General features: G+C 32.0%; 1 protein-coding gene across 2 annotated transcripts in view; it reads right to left on the bottom strand.

Annotated features, from left to right (window-relative positions):
- The window catches only part of LOC143256422 (protein bicaudal D-like), a 48,149-nt gene that overhangs the window by 15,207 nt on the left and 10,983 nt on the right, over positions 1-21,959 (bottom strand). For both annotated transcript variants that reach the window (XM_076513640.1, XM_076513639.1), the window contains exons 4-10: positions 20,346-20,486; positions 17,190-17,414; positions 15,015-15,261; positions 12,320-12,415; positions 5,462-5,559; positions 2,021-2,215; positions 1,433-1,624 (exon numbers count right to left, since the gene is read on the bottom strand). In XM_076513640.1, the coding sequence (XP_076369755.1) occupies positions 1,433-1,624; positions 2,021-2,215; positions 5,462-5,559; positions 12,320-12,415; positions 15,015-15,261; positions 17,190-17,414; positions 20,346-20,486 (1,194 nt within the window). The remainder of the gene's footprint in view (positions 1-1,432; positions 1,625-2,020; positions 2,216-5,461; positions 5,560-12,319; positions 12,416-15,014; positions 15,262-17,189; positions 17,415-20,345; positions 20,487-21,959) is intronic.

The raw sequence follows: 21,959 nt of genomic DNA, 5'->3' as shown, positions 1-21,959 counted from the left end.
ACAGGTCACAAATTTATCACAGTTCAGAAACGTGAAACAAGAAGTCTATGTTTGTAACACTTTCCATGACATTAGTAAGAAAAAACATTTCACAAATTTATCACAGTTCAGAAACGTGAAACAAGAAGTCTATGTTTGTAACACTTTCCATGACATTAGTAAGAAAAAACAGGTCACAAATTTATCACAGTTCAGAAGCGTGAAACAAGAAGTCTATGTTTGTAACACTTTCCATGACATTAGTAAGAAAAACAGGTCACAAATTTATCACAGTTCAGAAAGGTGAAACAAGAAGTCTATGTTTGTAACACTTTCCATGACATTAGTAAGAAAAAAACAGGTCACAAATTTATCACAGTTCAGAAGCGTGAAACAAGAAGTCTATGTTTGTAACACTTTCCATGACATTAGTAAGAAAAAACAGGTCACAAATTTATCACAGTTCAGAAGCGTGAAACAAGAAGTCTATGTTTGTAACACTTTCCATGACATTAGTAAGAAAAAACAGGTCACAAATTTATCACAGTTCAGAAAGGTGAAACAAGAAGTCTATGTTTGTAACACTTTCCATGACATTAGTAAGAAAAAACAGGTCACAAATTTATCACAGTTCAGAAAGGTGAAACAAGAAGTCTATGTTTGTAACACTTTCCATGACATTAGTAAGAAAAAACAGGTCACAAATTTATCACAGTTCAGAAACGTGAAACAAGAAGTCTATGTTTGTAACACTTTCCATGACATTAGTAAGAAAAAACAGGTCACAAATTTATCACAGTTCAGAAAGGTGAAACAAGAAGTCTATGTTTGTAACACTTTCCATGACATTAGTAAGAAAAAACAGGTCACAAATTTATCACAGTTCAGAAACGTGAAACAAGAAGTCTATGTTTGTAACACTTTCCATGACATTAGTAAGAAAAAACAGGTCACAAATTTATCACAGTTCAGAAAGGTGAAACAAGAAGTCTATGTTTGTAACACTTTCCATGACATTAGTAAGAAAAAACAGGTCACAAATTTATCACAGTTCAGAAAGGTGAAACAAGAAGTCTATGTTTGTAACACTTTCCATGACATTAGTAAGAAAAAACAGGTCACAAGGCAATAATGAATTTGTGGCAACTGTTCTGAGCTGAAATAAGATATGTCTATTCATATTGCTTTCCACTGATTAGTAAATAAATAGAAGAGTATAATAGTTAGTTGTTGCATGTTTCCAGATTAAAAAAATATTGTATCTTCAAAATATTAATATCAACTAGTACAAAATTACGTATGTGTGAATATATATGTACATATTATGTGACAGCAAAAGGTAATGAATTTCAGTATTGACAGTTACTCAATACACTTGTGTTTTAGGAACACTTGAACCAAACTTAGGGTGATTAATATGTACAATTTTAATATCAAAATGTCTCTGTCATACCTTCTTTCTAAGCTTTGTAACTTCATCTCTGAGTTCAGTTAAGGATTCCTCATTGCCTTGGTCAGTTGCAGCTCCCCGCTCTTGAAGACTCTTGACATCTGCCTGGAGTTCTTCAACCTTCTCAACTGCTAGCTGGTATCTCTTCTGGTGTTTCTGGAGCAACTTCTGGAGTCGCACCAGTTCTGGGATATCCTGAGAAGATTTTGTATTACCAGTTATAATTTGTGAATTAGACATAACAAATAAGTTCGTCACTGTATTAGAGTAAGGTCATTCTATACTCTCTTCAATCACTGATTATCAATAGTGTATCTAAACAATTCATTATCAAGAATTATTAAATTTTAGTTGAAGGAAAAGTATAGAAGTTCTTTGAGAAATACCCACACACACCCAGTTTATTGAATTAAAAGGCAAAATTATGCAACACTTCAATAAATTTGCAAAATATCTGGTTACAGGGTAAATGAAAGAAGGAGATGTTTTTTTTTGACATTTTACACTAAAAATATTAATTAAAATACTTCTGTATGAACAGTTTTTTGGTCACTTAATAAAGAACTGAATGAAAACCAAAATATGGCACACCTTATCACCTTCTTCTCCACTACCACTTTCTAAGGCCTCTCCTTCTGTTTTACCATGAATGGCAATCAAAGCCCTGATGTGGTCAATTACTTTAGCCACCCAGTTGTATTGGTCAGTCAACTCTGTTCTTGTCTTTTCAAGCATTTGCTGTGAATCTTCCAGTCTTACATTCAGCTGTGACTTCTCATTCTCTGCCTTAGTTTTAACATTTCCTTGTTAATGTAACTTACATTAACCACGTAAATTTTACTGCAATGATTTTAACAACTACAACAAAAAAATAAAGCATTACAAAAGTATATGTTTCTTATACATAACTTATAATTAACAGAAACTTTTATGGCAGAATATTTTAATACAGAGATACTGGAGTTAGTGGTCAGTGTTGATGATTAAAATCAACAAAATAAATAAAACATGATCTATTATTCCAGAAAACATAACTGTTTTATATAAATGATACTTGGTGAAGCTTCATATTTCAGGAGAAAGACAAAGAAAACTGTACATTTCACATTTAATGATGACTGCCAGTACCTGATGATGCTTTTACTCTTTTTTTAATTAAGCCAATATTCCAGTATTACACATTCATTGGTTCTTGTTTGGCTGCTTACTTCATATTTTTGTTTATCATTTGAGACTACTTTGTTCATGTTTTTGACAAACCATAGTGTTGTGTACATCAAATGGTTAAAGTAGGAAGCTTTTAAAATAGATTTAATGAAGTAGGGAAATATGAAAAATTACTGATTAACTTCATTGAAGTGTGAACTTAATGTTTACAATGGAGTGCATTAGTTAAAACAGATAATTCTGTGGCCCTTTCTAAGTAAAACAGTTAGTTTTATGGGTAAACCACTTTGGATAAAAAGATATATTAATAAATAATAGAAAGAATACTTAAACATTACACGAGAACTTCCATCGTTTCCAAATGATCCTAGTTATTTCAGTAAGTAGAAAGTTATAAAGTTGAGTCACCAGTTTTCTAAATTGTCACATGATCCAGTGTATCACAATCATGCTTCAATTAACTCTTGCTACAAGTTTGGTCAATTTTGTAGACTTCACGATCCCAACTGACCTTTAGAATTTCCATACTAGAACTTCTAATATGTTCTTTGTGTGTTCATAAACTTTTGTTTTTGCAGAAGAAGAAAAAGAAAAAAAGAGGGAAATTGTTATTAAAAACATGAAGTCAAAGTGATGACTGCTCTAAGTGTAAGGTAATTTGTATGTCAAAGTGATGACTGCTCTAAGTGTAAGGTAATTTGTATGTCAAAGTGATGACTGCTCTAAGTGTAAGGTAATTTGTATGTCAAAGTGATGACTGCTCTAAGTGTAAGGTAATTTATATGCTTAGATTAAAAACTTTTCTTTAGCTGACTATTGTCAAATTTCATTTGTGTAATCTCTAAAACTTACAAAATAATACTGAATCAATTTTGTTTCAGTAAAATTTTATATCTTAACTTATTGTCTGTACCTGTCTTGTATGGACTTGTTTAACTTTGTAATTACCATAAAAAATATGAAACAAATTTACTCTTTTTATTTCTAGAATGACTTCAAATTGTAATAGGAGACTAGATTTGTTTAATGTAAGTAGCTTAAAGCTGGTAACAGTTTACATCTGTTTCAACTTAATGTTATTGTTTTATTGGCCTTCGAATTATATCCAACTAATCATTTTGCCACACAAGTTGTAAACCACTTGCCATAACTCTTGAAAATTTATTATTATTTTTCTCACTTAATCTAACATATGTTTTAATTTTTACATTTTAGTTACTTTTAGAATAATAAGTAAATAAAACACACAAAATACAAGAAATACAGTAAACGTCTGGGTCTTCTTTTTTGTTGTTGACTACTGATGAAACACAACCCTACTTTTTACATGAATGGTACTACTACACTCAATAATTAGTGTACCTAAGAATCCAGAATAATAACACATAAAAAACAAACAATACCCTGTAGTTAGCACAATTTGTTTGGCTTTCTAACTATGTGAGAGGAGCCATTGAAAATTCAGCTAAGCTCAGTAGCTTAGCTAAGCTAGGTATAAAGTTTGAACCAGAAGTGAAATACTGTTCTCTGTACAAAAAACATGTAATATAATACACAACTTTATAGACTCAAATTCCTGGAGGTTATAAATAATATAGTATTAAATATCAGAGAAAACTATTAGTAATGTGTGAAACAAGGTTGAAGGCTATAAATATTTTGATTTGCCTGAGTAATAACTGTATTATAATAGGTAAAGGAATATTAAATTTTGTATTTCTGGAAGGGGTGATAAATAAATTAGAAAGCTGGAAGGATCACAAAAGAAAATGTCACAATTCTCATATTAGGGGAGATTAAGGTTTTAAAGAATATTTTCTTATGAAATTAAGAACTTTAAAGTAATATAACATTAAAATTTGATGTATTGATTATGTTTTGGTTCCACATTTATTCATACACCATGATAATATATTAGTTTAATTAGGTTTTGACTGTAATGTTATAAAAACTCATAAAATGCACCTTTGACCTGCTGGTACAGAAATGGTTGACAATTAATGCATTCATTGTAAAATAACCAGTCATTCAGAGACTGTTGCACCATTTCATGGATTACATATCATGTCCCAGTTCTTAATAAGTAATGCATTCAACGTAAACCTACCCTTAGACCGAAACAAATTATCTAGTCTTTGAGACATAACTATCTCACTTTGTATTCTAATCATACTCTGGCTGTAGAAACTGGTTAATTAAATTCCATAAGATTTATTTATGAATACCAAAAAAGGTTGAAATTATTTGCTTGTATCAAACATAATCTTATTAAAACTTACTGTGGAGAATATCCAGTTTTATATATTTAAATTCTTCATGTAATTAGACTCATAGTGAACAGTTGAGTTTAGCTCTTGTTAAGAAGTTTTCCTTTGCTTTAAACTAATATAATGTCCATTTCAAAAAACAATAAACTCCTCTGTAACATTACTGTGTTTCATCTGTCAAGTAATATTAAATTCTGATCAGAAAAATCTAATATGTAGAGTGAAACTACACTCAAACTGGCAATCAGAAAAGCTAATTAAATATGACTGTTACATTTCTACTTATAAAGATTAAAATGCATTGTCTAATTAGGTGGGTGCCCCTACTGCTAATAATAATTTTGGCCACAATCCCAATAATACTTCACTAGGTTTCTAGAGCATAGGAGTTTTAGGTTAGTCCTGAAAAAAAACACATTAAGCTAACAAACCAAAACAATATTCACAATAAAACACAAACCAAAATAGAAATCACAGACAGTTGACATGTTAACCACTACTGTTAGTGAAAGTTACAACAAATATTTTCATAGCCAAACACTGAAGAATGTATTCAGAGACTTACACATGGTTGAGCTACACTACATTGAAACTATACCTGTTCTAGTTGTTTTTCCAATTTTCTGATCTCACTTAGATGTAGCTCACTGAAGAGGTCACTGACTGTTGCTGGTTGAGTTTCACTCACTTTATCAGCTGTTCAAAAAATATATAAAGGATTTTTGTTCATCAGTTGGTAGACTTGATTAATTAAATTTGAGGTATTAAAGAAGTTTGAATCAAAATGTTCACACTTTTGTAGCTTGTTTAACTTATGTGATGATAATAAACCCACTTGAAGAAAAATGTATCTCAAGATGGATGGTATAGGTATTTAAACTTATTAAAATAAAGTAGTGAACAATGCCTTGACTTTCTTAGGTCATCTTCAGGTTAACAAAGAGACAAGAATGTAAATGTGTATAAGAATGTAAGGTGTGTTGTAGTATATGTTAGGTTATTATTTAGTATAGTGTGTATAAGACTGTAAGGTGTGTTGTAGTATATGTTAGGTTATTATTTAGTATAGTGTGTATAAGACTGTAAGGTGTGTTGGAGTATATGTTAGGTTATTATTTAGTATAGTGTGTATAAGACTGTAAGGTGTGTTGTAGTATATGTTAGGTTATTATTTAGTATAGTGTGTATAAGACTGTAAGGTGTGTTGTAGTATATGTTAGGTTATTATTTAGTATAGTGTGTATAAGACTGTAAGGTGTGTTGTAGTATATGTTAGGTTATTATTTAGTATAGTGTGTATAAGACTGTAAGGTGTGTTGTAGTATATGTTAGGTTATTATTTAGTATAGTGTGTATTAGACTGTAAGGTGTGTTGTAGTATATGTTAGGTTATTATTTAGTATAGTGTGTATAAGACTGTAAGGTGTGTTGTAGTATATGTTAGGTTATTATTTAGTATAGTGTATAAGACTGTAAGGTGTGTTGTAGTATATGTTAGGTTATTATTTAGTATAGTTTGTATAAGACTGTAAGGTGTGTTGTAGTATATGTTAGGTTATTAGTTAGTATAGTGTGTATAAGAATGTAAGGTGTGTTGTAGTATATGTTAGGTTATTATTTAGTATAGTTTGTATAAGACTGTAAGGTGTGTTGTAGTATATGTTAGGTTATTATTTAGTATAGTTTGTATAAGACTGTAAGGTGTGTTGTAGTATATGTTAGGTTATTATTTAGTATAGTTTGTATAAGACTGTAAGGTGTGTTGTAGTATATGTTAGGTTATTATTTAGTATAGTGTGTATAAGAATGTAAGGTGTGTTGTAGTATATGTTAGGTTATTATTTAGTATAGTGTGTATAAGACTGTAAGGTGTGTTGTAGTATATGTTAGGTTATTAGTTAGTATAGTGTGTATAAGACTGTAAGGTGTGTTGTAGTATATGTTAGGTTATTATTTAGTATAGTGTGTATAAGACTGTAAGGTGTGTTGTAGTATATGTTAGGTTATTAGTTAGTATAGTGTGTATAAGACTGTAAGGTGTGTTGTAGTATATGTTAGGTTATTATTTAGTATAGTGTGTATAAGACTGTAAGGTGTGTTGTAGTATATGTTAGGTTATTATTTAGTATAGTGTGTATAAGACTGTAAGGTGTGTTGTAGTATATGTTAGGTTATTATTTAGTATAGTGTGTATAAGACTGTAAGGTGTGTTGTAGTATATGTTAGGTTATTATTTAGTATAGTGTGTATAGGACTGTAAGGTGTGTTGTAGTATATGTTAGGTTATTATTTAGTATAGTGTGTATAGGACTGTAAGGTGTGTTGTAGTATATATGTTAGGTTATTATTTAGTATAGTGTGTATAGGACTGTAAGGTGTGTTGTAGTATATGTTAGGTTATTAGTTAGTATAGTGTGTATAAGACTGTAAGGTGTGTTGTAGTATATGTTAGGTTATTATTTAGTATAGTGTGTATAAGACTGTAAGAAGTGTTGTAGTATATGTTAGGTTATTATTTAGTATAGTGTGTATAGGACTGTAAGGTGTGTTGTAGTACATGTTAGGTTATTATTTAGTATAGTGTGTATAAGACTGTAAGGTGTGTTGTAGTATATGTTAGGTTATTAGTTAGTATAGTGTGTATAGGACTGTAAGGTGTGTTGTAGTATATGTTAGGTTATTATTTAGTATAGTGTGTATAAGACTGTAAGGTGTGTTGTAGTATATGTTAGGTTATTAGTTAGTATAGTGTGTATAAGACTGTAAGGTGTGTTGTAGTATATGTTAGGTTATTATTTAGTATAGTGTGTATAAGACTGTAAGGTGTGTTGTAGTATATGTTAGGTTATTATTTAGTATAGTGTGTATAAGACTGTAAGGTGTGTTGTAGTATATGTTAGGTTATTATTTAGTATAGTGTGTATAGGACTGTAAGGTGTGTTGTAGTATATGTTAGGTTATTATTTAGTATAGTGTGTATAAGACTGTAAGGTGTGTTGTAGTATATGTTAGGTTATTAGTTAGTATAGTGTGTATAGGACTGTAAGGTGTGTTGTAGTATATGTTAGGTTATTATTTAGTATAGTGTGTATAAGACTGTAAGGTGTGTTGTAGTATATGTTAGGTTATTAGTTAGTATAGTGTGTATAAGACTGTAAGGTGTGTTGTAGTATATGTTAGGTTATTATTTAGTATAGTGTGTATAGGACTGTAAGGTGTGTTGTAGTATATGTTAGGTTATTATTTAGTATAGTGTGTATAAGACTGTAAGGTGTGTTGTAGTATATGTTAGGTTATTAGTTAGTATAGTGTGTATAAGACTGTAAGGTGTGTTGTAGTATATGTTAGGTTATTATTTAGTATAGTGTGTATAAGACTGTAAGGTGTGTTGTAGTATATGTTAGGTTATTATTTAGTATAGTGTGTATAAGACTGTAAGGTGTGTTGTAGTATATGTTAGGTTATTATTTAGTATAGTGTGTATAAGACTGTAAGGTGTGTTGTAGTATATGTTAGGTTATTATTTAGTATAGTGTGTATAGGACTGTAAGGTGTGTTGTAGTATATGTTAGGTTATTATTTAGTATAGTGTGTATAGGACTGTAAGGTGTGTTGTAGTATATGTTAGGTTATTATTTAGTATAGTGTGTATAGGACTGTAAGGTGTGTTGTAGTATATGTTAGGTTATTAGTTAGTATAGTGTGTATAAGACTGTAAGGTGTGTTGTAGTATATGTTAGGTTATTATTTAGTATAGTGTGTATAAGACTGTAAGGTGTGTTGTAGTATATGTTAGGTTATTATTTAGTATAGTGTGTATAGGTGTAAGGTGTGTTGTAGTATATGTTAGGTTATTATTTAGTATAGTGTGTATAGGACTGTAAGGTGTGTTGTAGTATATGTTAGGTTATTATTTAGTATTAGGACTGTAAGGTGTTAGTATATGTTAGGTTATTAGTTAGTATAGTGTGTATAAGACTGTAAGGTGTGTTGTAGTATATGTTAGGTTATTATTTAGTATAGTGTGTATAAGACTGTAAGGTGTGTTGTAGTATATGTTAGGTTATTATTTAGTATAGTGTGTATAAGACTGTAAGGTGTGTTGTAGTATATGTTAGGTTATTATTTAGTATAGTGTGTATAAGACTGTAAGGTGTGTTGTAGTATATGTTAGGTTATTATTTAGTATAGTGTGTATAAGACTGTAAGGTGTGTTGTAGTATATGTTAGGTTATTATTTAGTATAGTGTGTATAAGACTGTAAGGTGTGTTGTAGTATATGTTAGGTTATTATTTAGTATAGTGTGTATAAGACTGTAAGGTGTGTTGTAGTATATGTTAGGTTATTATTTAGTATAGTGTGTATAAGACTGTAAGGTGTGTTGTAGTATATGTTAGGTTATTATTTAGTATAGTGTGTATAAGACTGTAAGGTGTGTTGGGTAGTATATGTTAGGTTATTATTTAGTATATAGTGTGTATAAGAGTGTGTATGTAAGGTGTGTTGTGGTATATGTTAGGTTATTATTTAGTATAGTGTGTATAAGACTGTAAGGTGTGTTGTAGTATATGTTAGGTTATTAGTTAGTATAGTGTGTATAGGACTGTAAGGTGTGTTGTAGTATATGTTAGGTTATTATTTAGTATAGTGTGTATAAGACTGTAAGGTGTGTTGTAGTATATGTTAGGTTATTAGTTAGTATAGTGTGTATAAGACTGTAAGGTGTGTTGTAGTATATGTTAGGTTATTATTTAGTATAGTGTGTATAAGACTGTAAGGTGTGTTGTAGTATATGTTAGGTTATTATTTAGTATAGTGTGTATAAGACTGTAAGGTGTGTTGTAGTATATGTTAGGTTATTATTAGTATAAGTGTGTATAGGACTGTAAGGTGTGTTGTAGTATATGTTAGGTTATTATTTAGTATAGTGTGTATAAGACTGTAAGGTGTGTTGTAGTATATGTTAGGTTATTATTTAGTATAGTGTGTATAAGACTGTAAGGTGTGTTGTAGTATATGTTAGGTTATTATTTAGTATAGTGTGTATAAGACTGTAAGGTGTGTTGTAGTATATGTTAGGTTATTATTTAGTATAGTGTGTATAGGACTGTAAGGTGTGTTGTAGTATATGTTAGGTTATTATTTAGTATAGTGTGTATAAGACTGTAAGGTGTGTTGTAGTATATGTTAGGTTATTAGTTAGTATAGTGTGTATAAGACTGTAAGGTGTGTTGTAGTATATGTTAGGTTATTATTTAGTATAGTGTGTATAAGACTGTAAGGTGTGTTGTAGTATATGTTAGGTTATTATTTAGTATAGTGTGTATATAAGACTGTAAGGTGTGTTGTAGTATATGTTAGGTTATTATTTAGTATAGTGTGTATAAGACTGTAAGGTGTGTTTGTAGTATATGTTAGGTTATTATTTAGTATAGTGTGTATAAGACTGTAAGGTGTGTTGTAGTATATGTTAGGTTATTAGTTAGTATAGTGTGTATAAGACTGTAAAGGTGTGTTGTAGTATATGTTAGGTTATTATTTAGTATAGTGTGTATAAGACTGTAAGGTGTGTTGTAGTATATGTTAGGTTATTATTTAGTATAGTGTGTATAAGACTGTAAGGTGTGTTGTAGTATATGTTAGGTTATTATTTAGTATAGTGTGTATAAGACTGTAAGGTGTGTTGTAGTATATGTTAGGTTATTATTTAGTATAGTGTGTATAAGACTGTAAGGTGTGTTTGTAGTATATGTTAGGTTATTATTTAGTATAGTGTGTATAAGACTGTAAGGTGTGTTGTAGTATATGTTAGGTTATTATTTAGTATAGTGTGTATAGGACTGTAAGGTGTGTTGTAGTATATGTTAGGTTATTATTTAGTATAGTGTGTATAAGACTGTAAGGTGTGTTGTAGTATATGTTAGGTTATTATTTAGTATAGTGTGTATAAGACTGTAAGGTGTGTTGTAGTATATGTTAGGTTATTATTTAGTATAGTGTGTATAAGACTGTAAGGTGTGTTGTAGTATATGTTAGGTTATTATTTAGTATAGTGTGTATAAGACTGTAAGGTGTGTTGTAGTATATGTTAGGTTATTATTTAGTATAGGTATAAAGGTGTTTCTTAATATTGTTTAAATTTTAGTTTTAGTTGTTGTATAAATAGGGCTTCTTGGATTTTGCATTCGTCTATGTTTGTTACCCTATTTAGTATCTGGGTGTTTTCAGAACACACAGTTTATCAACCATGTTAACTTCAAACACCCCAACATTAAGTTCACCCATGAACACAAGAAAAAGTAAACAAACAGCATTCCTCAACCTCAAGAACACAAGAACCGATACACAATTCAAAACAGAAAACCACAGAAAAATCACCCATACTGGACTATACATTCCCTGGGACTCAGCACACAAAACAAAAACTTAACATATTAAAAAACCAAATAAACACAACCACAAAACTATGTTTACCTGATAAAATTAACAATGAAATCAACAAAATAAAACAACACTTCATCAACATAACAAATTTCCTCCAAAAACTGTTAAAAAAAAATTACACACACACCTAGACCAACAACAAACACACAGCAATAAACCCCAAGATACAACAAACTACAAAATTTACACTGCTGTATACCATATGTTCCTGATATCAGCAAAAAATAACCAACATTTGGAAAAACTTATAACAAAAACCAGATTCCAGTAAACACCAAATTTATTCAAAAACCAGGTACAAAACTAAAGTCCATACTACGTAAAAACTACACTGACAAACACAACACCAACATTATTTATAAAATACAATGCAACAACTGCCACAACTTCTGTATTGCAGAAACAAGCAGAAAAATGGAAACCAGATTCAATGAACACAAAAAACACCTTCACACGTTTTCGAACACTGCAAATGAAATAATCATAACCATAGAAAAGACCCAGATACTAAGTTGGGAAACATATATAAACAAATGCAAAATCAAATAAGCCCTACTTATACAACAACTCAAATCAAAATTAAACCAATATAAAGAAACACCTTTATACCTATACTAATTAATAACCTAATATATACTGCAACGCCCCCTACAACCTCATATCAATTTACGCTCTTGTCTCTTTGTTAACCTGAAGATGACCTAAGGTCAAAATGTTCTCTACTTTATTTCAATACCAATATGAGTCATCTTGAGATACACTCTTGTTTACTTAACCAGAGTTATTAAAATGACTAAATGTAACTTTTTCATTTGTTCATTGTTAAGTGCAAAGCTACACTATGGTCTTTCTGTCCACCATAGGTATCAAAACCCAATTTCTAGCGTTAAAAGTCTTCAGATTTACTGCTGTGCCACTGTGAGCTTACAGGTTTTAATGTATCTTTTGGTTTTCACTGTGTATCTAAAACCAAATGTGGCATGGTGAAGAAAGTTAGCATTACATGACAACCTTCAGTGGTGTGTTTGCCCACTAAGTCTTCCTCCAGTTGCTTCAGTGCTGAAGTTTCATCATCTTCATCCTCAGTCCTATTCCCTGCTTCTTGGTCTACAGTTTAACAATGTATTCTTGAGTTAGTTAATTGTATATCAAAGGGATATTAATATCTTATGGTCTATAAATAATCAATTTTGCACAGCTTAGCTACAGTAAACGTGTCTAAATAAAAATGGTTTTGGTGTTTAACTAACATTAGTTATCAGTAAACTTTTTAAAATAAATTATTATTAAAATGAAAGCCTTCAAGATGGAAAACAACCAACTTCCTCACTTCTGGATATTAGAGATATTAAATAACTTAACATACTTCCCCGAATTTTGGGCTAATGTTACAATTCAAGGCACTAAGAGAGAAATAAAACATGAACAGCTACTCTACAGAATGACATAAAATGAACAATAAAACACAATTGTATTTATTATTGTATTAAAATAATTAAAGTATATGCACTGAGGATTTAGATGCAAGCTAAATGTTTAAAACAGGCAATACATAAAAGGTTCTAACCTTCTTTGCTTCCTATGTTGTTTGATTTGAAATTTCTATTCACTTTTACCCCATCTTTAATTAACTTTAATTTTGAGTCAATTAAATACAACTGATGAGTGACCTATGTTATGAAACTGACTCATGTTTCATTCATTTTACACAGTAGATTGAATTTCCTATTGCAAGGGTTGTTAGGTTACAAAACAGGCTATGTTTGCTCTGGCCACTATGGCAAATTAAACCTTAGATTTTAGCATTGCAAGCCAATAATCTCAAAGCTGACCAATCAGCTGACTCCACTACAAGAACTGGTGAAGAGCCCAAAACTGTAACTTTACAGACATTCCTTGATTCAAGAGCTTGAGACATGTCATGTAGACACCTCAGAATTATAACTCAATTCCTTCTCCAGTACAGAGTCAGTCCAAAAGGTTGAGCCCGGCATGTTCAAGTAAATACCTGAGATCTAAAACATGGAAATAAGTCAACATGAACTGGATTTAAAAGATGATGTCTGTTACCCTAGATTTAGTTCCTTATATACAAAATTAGTTACTTCTTGTGGAAGATGGTGCTACAAATTTAGTTCAATTTCTGTCTAAACTAAATTCCTCTACCAAGTCTCAGTCACCACACGAGACTAAATTCCTCTACCAAGTCTCAGTTACCACACGAGACTAAATTCCTCTGTCAAGTCTCAGTTACCACACGAGACTAAATTCCTCTGTCAACTCTCAGTTACCACACGAGACTAAATTCCTCTATCAAGTCTCAGTTACCACACGAGACTAAATTCCTCTATCATATGTTAGTTACCACACGAGACTAAATTCCTCTACCAAGTCTCATTTACCACACAAGACTAAATTCCTCTACCAAGTCTCAGTTACCACACGAGACTAAATTACTCTACCAAGTCTCAGTTACCACACAAGACTAAATTCCTCTATCAAGTCTCAGTTACCACGAGACTAAATTCCTCTATCATATGTTAGTTACCACACGAGACTAAATTTCTCTATCGTATGTTAGTTACCACACGAGACTAAATTCCTCTATCGTATGTTAGTTACCACCGCGAGACTAAATTCCTCTATTGTATGTTAGTTACCACACGAGACTAAATTCCTCTATCATACGTTGGTTACCACACGAGACTAAATTCCTCTATCATATGTTAGTTACCACACGAGACTAAATTCCTCTACCAAGTCTCATTTACCACACAAGACTAAATTCCTCTACCAAGTCTCAGTTACCACACGAGACTAAATTACTCTACCAAGTCTCAGTTACCACACAAGACTAAATTCCTCTATCAAGTCTCAGTTACCACGAGACTAAATTCCTCTATCATATGTTAGTTACCACACGAGACTAAATTTCTCTATCGTATGTTAGTTACCACACGAGACTAAATTCCTCTATCGTATGTTAGTTACCACACGAGACTAAATTCCTCTATTGTATGTTAGTTACCACACGAGACTAAATTCCTCTATCATATGTTGGTTACCACACGAGACTAAATTCCTCTATCATATGTTAGTTACCACACGAGACTAAATTCCTCTCATATGTTAGTTACCACACGAGACTAAATTCCTCTCATATGTTAGTTACCACACGAGACTAAATTCCTCTCATATGTTAGTTACCACACGAGACTAAATTCCTCTATCGTATGTTAGTTACCACGAGACTAAATTCCTCTATCATATCTTAGTTATCACATGAGAGTATATTACTCTATCATATCTTAGTTACCATATGAGAGTATATTCCTCTATCATATCTTAGTTACCACATGAGACTAAATTCCTCTATCATATCTTAGTTACCACATGAGACTAAATTCCTCTATCATATCTTAGTTACCACATGAGACTAAATTCCTCTATCATATCTTAGTTACCACATGAGAGTATATTCCTCTATCATATCTTAGTTACCACATGAGTGTATATTACTCTATTATATCTTAGTTATATATTCTACAAGTCACTGCCAAATTTTAACAACACAAAGTTCTCATTGAAGTAACAGTTTTTACAATCCTGCTTTAAAGTGAAATTTTTTCTTCCTTATGTTACCTCCTGTTTTTCATTACAATACAAATAAAAAGTAGCATAGATATATTATAACAAAATAACTTACTTCCAAATCTAAAGTTGGATAGAGCCAAGTTGTTTAAGTTCAGAATGGATTCCGAGTTTACTCGGCTATCTAATTCTTTCTTTAATGCATATTTCTGTTCTCTCTCTGATTGTAATGCTTGTAATGTTTCCTCAAGTTGTTTTTCTGCTATTTGTTTTAGTGATGTCATTTCCTCAACCTGTGATTTTACTGCTTCCACCTCTTCTTGTGTTTGACGAACCTCGTGCTTTGCTCCTTCAAACTCAACCTAAAGTACAGCAGATAAGGATTTATGACACAGCCCCTAGTGGTAGGTTTTGAAAGTGATTATCAAAAGTTATAACAACATGTTTCTCATCATACATTACACACAGAACCTTATTCATTCTGAATCACTTCTTTTCAGACAGCACGATATTTGTTTGTTTTTGAATTCTGCACAAAGCTACACAATGGCTATATGCACTAGCCATCCCTAATTTAAAAGTTTAGGACTTGAAGGAAGGCAGCTAGTGGATTGACCACCACATTATATCAATGGTTGTCTGCCAATCTCTCATTGTTTTAGGCACGACAAATAATGCGAATAAAATCCTGGAAGAATGAGATTGACTCTCACTACCACCTCTGTAACCAATAGCTCACTGATAGTCTGGGAACGAAGGATTGACTCTCACTACCACCTCTGTAACCAATAGCTCACTGATAGTCTGGGAATGAAGGATTGACTCTCACTACCACCTCTGTAACCAATAGCTCACCGATAGTCTGGGAACAAAGGATTGACTCTCACTACCACCTCTGTAACCAATAGCTCACCGATAGTCTGGGAACAAAGGATTGACTCTCACTACCACCTCTGTAACCAATAGCTCACCGATAGTCTGGGAAACGAAGGATTGACTCTGACAACCACCTCTGTAACCAATAGCTCACTGATAGTCTGGCAACGAAATTCCATGCTCTACTAACCATTTGTAGATGGAAATACCACACGCTGGGAGGATAATGGAAGTGGACAAGTGAACAGAAAGAGAGATACTGACACCAGAACCTGAAGTACTGATGGATCTGTGGTGAAGGAATACCACTTGTCAATCAAATGGTCTAACATTGCTCACACAGATCCCACTTATCTAGGGTAGACACTGATGCCATTGGCAACAATTAACCTGAGTAGAGTAATGAAACTAAGGACAGGATATATATTCAGAGTATCCAAAAAGTGAGGAATAGAAGATAGGGTTAGGACACACAAGGCATAGTTGCACCCTGACCACCATCAGGAGCCAAAGAGAGTCTGGAGGTTAACAACAAGAAGGAAAAAGCAAACAGGCCACATCAGTTTGTGATATGAATAGTTTGGGGTGCCTGTGGTCATCCAGGGATGTAGGAAAGGAGCCTTATGTAACTCATGGAGGGTTACAGCAGGTAGAAGAACTCCCTCCAATAGTTAACAATCTGACCAAATTAGGAGTCAGTAGCAGATCCCATTTGTCGTCAATCTGAGGTGGGGACATCCCAGAGCAAGAGTGAGGGTCAAACAAATACAAGAAATTGTGATCTGTCCAAAGTGAATGCAGGGTCCAATCTGGAACCCCACATATCTAGAAGTGAATTGAGTTTGTAAAGTGGAAATGTATTTCAAACTGGTGGTTGTAAGCCATAGCATGCAAACAGACAAATGAATGTAGAAAACACGTCTATCCCATCAGGTAATAAAGCAGTAAACATCATACCATGAACTACCAACATCAGTTGAAGGAGGAGAAACTCAGTAGTCCCTTTGACCTGTCTGCTGTCCAGAAAGCAGACTCAGGTCAAGTAAGAAAACCCAAAATTCTCACAAACCTGAGGAGCAAAATGTGGTTGATCATTGGCCTAGTGAGAAATCAACATTGTAAAGAAAGGCACTGGAAAACTAAGTCCAAATCCCCTTCCCTAGAATGCCATGGATCATCAAGAAAAGCAGCATCAGAATCCCCAGGAGAAACACTCCTTGGCATACATGTCTTCATCTTACAACAGAATAAATCACATACAGATTCAACTGAGAGAACCCCCCTCCAAAGTATTTTCAATTAATGTAATCACATGTGAGTGACAAGGTTACACTGAGGTTTATTCACAGGTTTATTTAGATGTCAAATGACACAAAGAACTGATAACAGAATGAACCTCCCACTAAATTCTCACCTGAGAAGATCGTAGTGAAGACACCTGTTTCTGTAGCAAGATGTTCTCATCTTCAAGTTCGTTGTTATCTATTAAAAGTCTTCCTTCTATTAATTTCATTTCCTTAAGTTCTAACTTCAAGTTTTTCTTTTCCCACTCACTGACTTCAATTTGTTTCAACACATCTAGATAATTCTGATGGATACGATCCTTTTCCGCTTCTACTCGAGCCAGTTCTTGCTTCACCTGTGTATTAAATTGGGAACTTTGTCAGTTGACCACACATGAAATAATCTTGTACATTCTTTACAAGTGTTTTTTTTTCATTCAGGTTACTTAACTACTTTTCCATCCAGCTGTTGAGCTTTCATGATAATACATGAAATCAGTGAAAAACACCAATGTTACTTTTCATCAGTCATGACCTTAAACTGGAAGTTTCTATTAGTACTTTGGTTTGATTTAAACAGTAATCAACCAAAAATATCTACAATATGCTCATTAAAATAGTATGAGCTTTTCAACTAGAAATTAAACTTATGACTAACCACTAAAATAATGTTTTCTGTCTCACAAATTCGTGTTTCTTTTACACAGTGCCATCAAAACACCTCACAGGTCAACCCCCCAGCAAAATATACATTTGGACCTTACACCATTTTCTTCAAAGCAGTCAGTAAATTTATACAGCTAATAAATTCACACGAATTTCCATTTAAATACAATCCTACAGACACATTTGTAATCACAGTTCAGTTCAGATAAGGGGGGAATCCCCACAATCCTTTATACTTTAAATAACACTGACAGTTCTGTTCATATTGTTGTATAACAGACAGCAACTTGGGCGACCTCACTTTATAAAATAACATTACATGAAAGACCCTAGTTCTAAGACAACATGAAATACAATGAAAAGCTAAAACAGCACACATGTCAAGTTTCTCCTGGTTTATAAATGAGGAATTTTATATTTAATATACTAAAAGTCTAGTTACAGTGAAGCTACTGGTACACAGCACACATGTCAAGTTTCTCCTGGTTTACAAACAACAGGAATTTTATATTTAATATACTAAAAATCTAGTTACAGTGAAACTACTGGTACACAGCACACATGTCAAGATTCTCCTGGTTTACAAACGACAGGAATTTTATATTTAATATACTGAAAGTCTAGTTACAGTGAAGCTACTGGTACACAGCACACATGTCAAGTTTCTCCTGGTTTACAAACGACAGGAATTTTATACTTAATATACTAAAAGTCTAGTTACAGTGAAACTACTGGTACACAGCACACATGTCAAGTTTCTCCTGGTTTACAAACGAGAAGAATTTTATATTTAATATACTAAAAGTCTAGTTACAGTGAAACTACTAGTACACAGCATACATGTCAAGTTTCTCCTGGTTTACAAACGAGAGGAATTTTATACTTAATATACTAAAAGTCTAGTTACAGTGAAACTACTGGTACACAGCACACATGTCAAGTTTCTCCTGGTTTACAAACGAGAGGAATTTTATACTTAATATACTAAAAGTCTAGTTACAGTGAAGCTACTGGTACACAGCACACATGTCAAGTTTCTCCTGGTTTACAAACGAGAGGAATTTTATATTTAATATACTAAAAGTCTAGTTACAGTGAAACTACTGGTACACAGCACACATGTCAAGTTTCTCCTGGTTTACAAACGAGAGGAATTTTATACTTAATATACTAAAGTCTAGTTACAGTGAAACTACTGGTACACAGCACACATGTCAAGTTTCTCCTGGTTTACAAACGAGAGGAATTTTATACTTAATATACTAAAAGTCTAGTTACAGTGAAACTACTGGTACACAGCACACATGTCAAGTTTCTCCTGGTTTACAAACGAGAGGAATTTTATACTTAATATACTAAAAGTCTAGTTACAGTGAAACTACTGGTACACAGCACACATGTCAAGATTCTCCTGGTTTACAAACGAGAGGAATTTTATATTTAATATACTAAAAGTCTAGTTACAGTGAAACTACTAGTACACAGCACACGTCAAGTTTCTCCTGGTTTACAAACGACAGGAATTTTATATTTAATATACTAAAAGTCTAGTTACAGTGAAACTACTGGTACACAGCACACATGTCAAGTTTCTCCTGGTTTACAAACGACAGGAATTTTATACTTAATATACTAAAAGTCTAGTTACAGTGAAACTACTGGTACACAGCACACATGTCAAATTTCTCCTGGTTTACAAACGACAGGAATTTTATACTTAATATACTAAAAGTCTAGTTACAGTGAAACTACTGGTACACAGCATACATGTCAAGTTTCTCGTGGTTTACAAACGACAGGAATTTTATACTTAATATACTAAAAGTCTAGTTACAGTGAAACTACTGGTACACAGCACACATGTCAAGTTTCTCCTGGTTTAAAACTACTAGTACTTCACCAGAAATAACAATGAAGAACTTGTCAAGACAAAATAAAAACACAAAAATAAAACTTAATTTCATAAAAAAGATACGAGATTATAAAACTGCACTGTTTGCAATAATACATTCCAAAGTGAAAGTAACACGCTTACTGTCCTAACACTAACCTGGAAATATTGACAGTCTGTTTATTTTGTACTGTCAGTAACAAAACTCTTCCAATTATGGGACAAAAAAACTTCAGTTTTAATTTCCACACAAACTGATGAAAAATGTATGAAAATTCAATAAAATATTATAAGGTACAGAAATCCTTACAATAATAGGACATATGATCACCTGATATCAACATCCAAATACTCTGTAACAGCAAGTTAAATTGGAACCTGGTACAGTATTTAAAATATATTTTTCATTTTTATTAGTAGACTTCAAACTATTGAATTGAAATTATTAAAACAGGTCAAGAGTGTAATGAAATCATCTCAGCTTACTGGCATGTTCTTTGTTATGCAAAGAAAGCAATTTTGAAGGAAGTAACACAATAAGTAAAACATTCATCCACTAATCAAGTCCATCTGGTAACACAGCTGTGTATAAAAATACCAAGATGCATTGTTCAGAACTGTATAAAAGTTCTTTTGTGAAAAGTTTTATATTGTCAAAATTCCTTCCCAGTTTTTGTACATCATTCATAAGTTTACAAAGAAGATAAAGTTGGAGACACAATGTAATTACCTGTTTTATTTCACGTTCTAATTCTTGAAGTGTTGACGTAAAAGAAGCTTCTTTATTGGCTGTTTCTTTCAATAGATTTTCTTCTTCTTGTATACCAGTTGTTGCCGACACTTTCTGAATTGTTTGAGACTTGGCAAACGCCTGTAAAATAAGATTTCCATGGCAAGCACATAAAGAATAATAAAGAAAACTAATAAATAGTTGGCAACACATGCTTTTTAAATGTTACACTCTTGTAATATTTTTCTATGGAATGTTTCTATATTCTGACAGATTTCTCAAGAAGTTTTAAAACAGTTTTTCATTTGAAAATAGAAGTTTGATTGTCTTTCCATAATTTCTCTTGACCTGCAAGCCTCACTACTAGTAATAAGTATAGCCTGAAGAATACTGAATGATACACAGACATGATAGCTACATTCAGTTTTCTGAAAAGTATTATATAAACAAATTTAGAAATAAATATAGAAAAAGATTTTTTGTAACATTTTTGAGTTCAACATTTGACTGTTACTTTTATAAAACCTAGACAGGTATATTTTCTGCAAGATAAAGTATAAAATCATGACTGAACTTAACTCACTGAAAGTTCATGTTTTGTCATCTAACTTGGAACTTTTTAAACAGTTTTTGCATTCACAGTACAGATACTATTTTCTTTAGAAAGTACCTGCTGGAATGTCTTAAAATACAAAACTGTTTTGATTTAGTACTGTCATGAAAGCAACTAATGCATAAAACCAAACACAATGCAAAGTTAGTGTCATATCTTTGTGTCTTCTCCACAACTTTCCATCAGCCAGTCATCAATATAAATAACAAGTACACTATAATACACTCAATCATATGTTCACTAATCTATTTGATTTTGTTTAAATTACAGTACTTCAGAACGGCCTACAACACTATTTTGTCATGGTGCCATCTATAACAGTTAAGAAACAAAACTGTATATAATCAAGATGTCATTACGGAGGCTAACATTTAATGTTGAACAAAGATTTGGTTGAAAACAAAAATCCTACCTTACTTTGTGATTAATAATACATTAAGTTTACTGAGAGATCTATATTATTTTCCCATATGTTAAATGATACTTAATGCAACAAACGTCAGGTAAACAGCACAGAGATTGTCGGTGATAAATATTCTCATGCAACAGTAAACAACACTGTTCTTAGAAGATGCTTCTAAACCATTTTTAATATTCAAAATACAAATGGTTAATTAAAGCTACTAAATTAACATAATGATAAAAACTCAACTGTTGTTAGTTTTACACGTGTAGAATGTATTTTGTTTGATCCTGAACCTACAGAAACTCTTATAAAAGTGTAGATGCTTATGAGTAAATTTCCTGTGAAGTCATTTATTATTGGTTTACTTGCTTTATAACTTGACTGAAAGATGTACCACTTAATTTTATACTTGTGAAATATTCTGAAAATGTTGCTAATAATTCTCATGAAATCTAATAGTTTGCTTTTGAAAAAATATGTTACAGATAACGCAGTGTGAGAAGAATCACAATATCATACATAATATGAGGGGTTCGATATCATACACAATCTGAGGGGTTCTTCAGACAAATAAGAAAATAATGGTAGTTTAAGG

This window comes from Tachypleus tridentatus, chromosome 7, assembly GCF_004210375.1.
Source record: "Tachypleus tridentatus isolate NWPU-2018 chromosome 7, ASM421037v1, whole genome shotgun sequence".
Lineage (NCBI taxonomy): Eukaryota > Metazoa > Arthropoda > Merostomata > Xiphosura > Limulidae > Tachypleus > Tachypleus tridentatus.
Note: the sequence above shows the minus strand (reverse complement) of the source record. Positions and strands in the feature narration are given on the sequence as shown.